We start from the raw sequence: 1,901 nt of genomic DNA on the forward strand, positions 1-1,901 counted from the left end.
CATTTCTCCTCCCCCCCAGCCGCACTCTCCATCTCTCTGCCTCGCTGGGAGGACGTCGTGTGCGCAACGGAGCGGAGCCGAAGCAGCCCTGCAGCGGACTCTGTTGGAGCCGTCCTCCTCCTATCAGAGGGTTAATTACCTCTTCCAGACACCGGAGCGCTCTCTCCGTCCTCGCCGTGGGAGCAAACAGCGTGCCAGGTGTCATGACGCACCAAAAAAGCTSGCGCACGTCCGAACTTGTCTCCTCGGGTCTGCCATGTGCGCGCCTCGGTTGAGTCCGCTCCGGCCGGTTCCCGCGCGCCTCGCGACGAGACCGACAGTGCGTCATCCCCGGCCCGGTGCGCCGTCCACGTGCCGCTGTCACCACCGGATGATGTAATTGTTTCTCGCAGATGGATCCGCTGCTCCTCCTGCGTCAGCGTGCCACTTGGAGCTCCGCAAACATCTGTCCCTGCTGACGGACACGGAATAAAACCCTTGCGGGCAAAGGTGTGGGATTTGCAACCTTGAACCTGTTTCCAAACTTGACCAACTTTCTGCGCGTCCTGACGTTCATTTAATGTTTTACTTTCCGGAGGGAGGTGGCGGTGATGATGATGATGATGATGATAGCAGGAAAGGCGGGTGTGTGGAGTCGCTCCTAACGCCCTGCTCCCTGTGGGTGTATGGAGGAGAGCAGCCCGAGGATGACCGGAGGAACCCGGGAAGCTCCGGTTAACATCTCCCCTGCGGTGGCGGCCAACGCCGAGGGCGAGGAGATCGAGGTCCTGGAAAGTACCGACGTCCTCCCCGTCGCTCCAGAGGAAGTCGTAAGTTTACAACTTATCATCCTCTCCTGAAGTTCAGCCACACCACAATCTGATAAGAAACAGTTCAGACAGGTGCTCCACTCCTCCCTCACACCTGTTGATGATCTTATTCATCCTTCCTTCCTTTCCTCTGACTCACTCCTTCACCCTGCTCTCCTCTCCTCTCTCCTTCTCTCAGCAGTGGAAGTCTCTGTTTGACAAGGTAAGGAATGCAACCTTCATCTGGCTTTGATCTCTTGCTGTGTGCATGCCTCACTCATTGGCTCCTGTGTGTGTGAACTGTGTGTAACCCTTGGGTCAAACAGATAGTTCAGGTCTTGTGAAGTGGGGGTTCTGTGGAGGGGTTATAAACAATCATTATCTTACTTGTTGTAGCTGGCACTTTAAATGACTTCATTTGGAGAAACAGGCTGAATTCATTCACTTTTATGGTCTCTAGAGGGGCAGTTTCTTGTTTTTGTATTTAAAACACTTTGAAGTACAGTCAATAAGTCAAATATTTACAGCCAGGCATTAATAAACTCCAAGACCACAAAGGAATAATGTTGAGACAGATTAATCTGTTGGCAGATCTTATAGCTCAATGCTGGCAACTTTTAAACAATCGAAAATGAAGATGCAACAGCTGCAACTAAACTGTAGCACACAGTTTAGTTTTTACTGAAAATACACATCTATACATTGTTTTGAGTGTACAAGTTCTTCTTAAATAATAATAATAATAAAAAAAAATAGTTCCCCGCTTTGACCACACAGGCTGTGTCTCATCTTATGGGTTGCAGCCGACGTCGGTCGCATTTATCGGCCACTTACATCCCAGCCCCGCACGTAGGCTGTTCCAATTTGTAGGCGCCTACACATGCGGCCAACAAATCTCCGAAAATGTCGGCTGCATCTGAGTGTCCTATGCGGCCGATGGTATCCCAGAATTCATTGTGCCGTCAGCAAATTAAAAAGAAAAGCAAAGATGGTGAAGTTTTTTTTTTTAATGACTAAGTTTGGACATTTGGACATATGGGGCGGCTGTGGCGGAGTGGTTAGGGGAGTCGTCCTGGAACCAGAAGGTCACTGGTTCAATCCCCCGTCCAGCCA

At 50.7% G+C, this 1,901-nt stretch overlaps 1 protein-coding gene across 3 annotated transcripts in view; it reads left to right on the top strand.

The window, feature by feature from the left end:
- Nucleotides 1-20: 20 nt before the first annotated feature.
- rhbdl3 (rhomboid, veinlet-like 3 (Drosophila)) overlaps nt 21-1,901 on the top strand; it is a 35,648-nt gene continuing 33,767 nt past the window's right edge. Inside the window, exons 1-3 of one of the 3 annotated variants that reach the window (XM_014004959.1) lie at nt 24-489; nt 578-809; nt 988-1,011. In XM_014004959.1, coding sequence (XP_013860413.1) covers nt 666-809; nt 988-1,011 — 168 coding nt within the window. In that variant the 5' untranslated portion in view covers nt 24-489; nt 578-665. Of the gene's footprint in view, nt 810-987; nt 1,012-1,901 lie in introns of all 3 variants that reach the window. The other 2 variants (XM_014004958.1, XM_014004960.1) reach the window with 2 other exon arrangements.

Source organism: Austrofundulus limnaeus, unplaced genomic scaffold, assembly GCF_001266775.1.
Source record: "Austrofundulus limnaeus strain Quisiro unplaced genomic scaffold, Austrofundulus_limnaeus-1.0 Scaffold27, whole genome shotgun sequence".
Classification (NCBI taxonomy): Eukaryota; Metazoa; Chordata; class Actinopteri; order Cyprinodontiformes; family Rivulidae; genus Austrofundulus; species Austrofundulus limnaeus.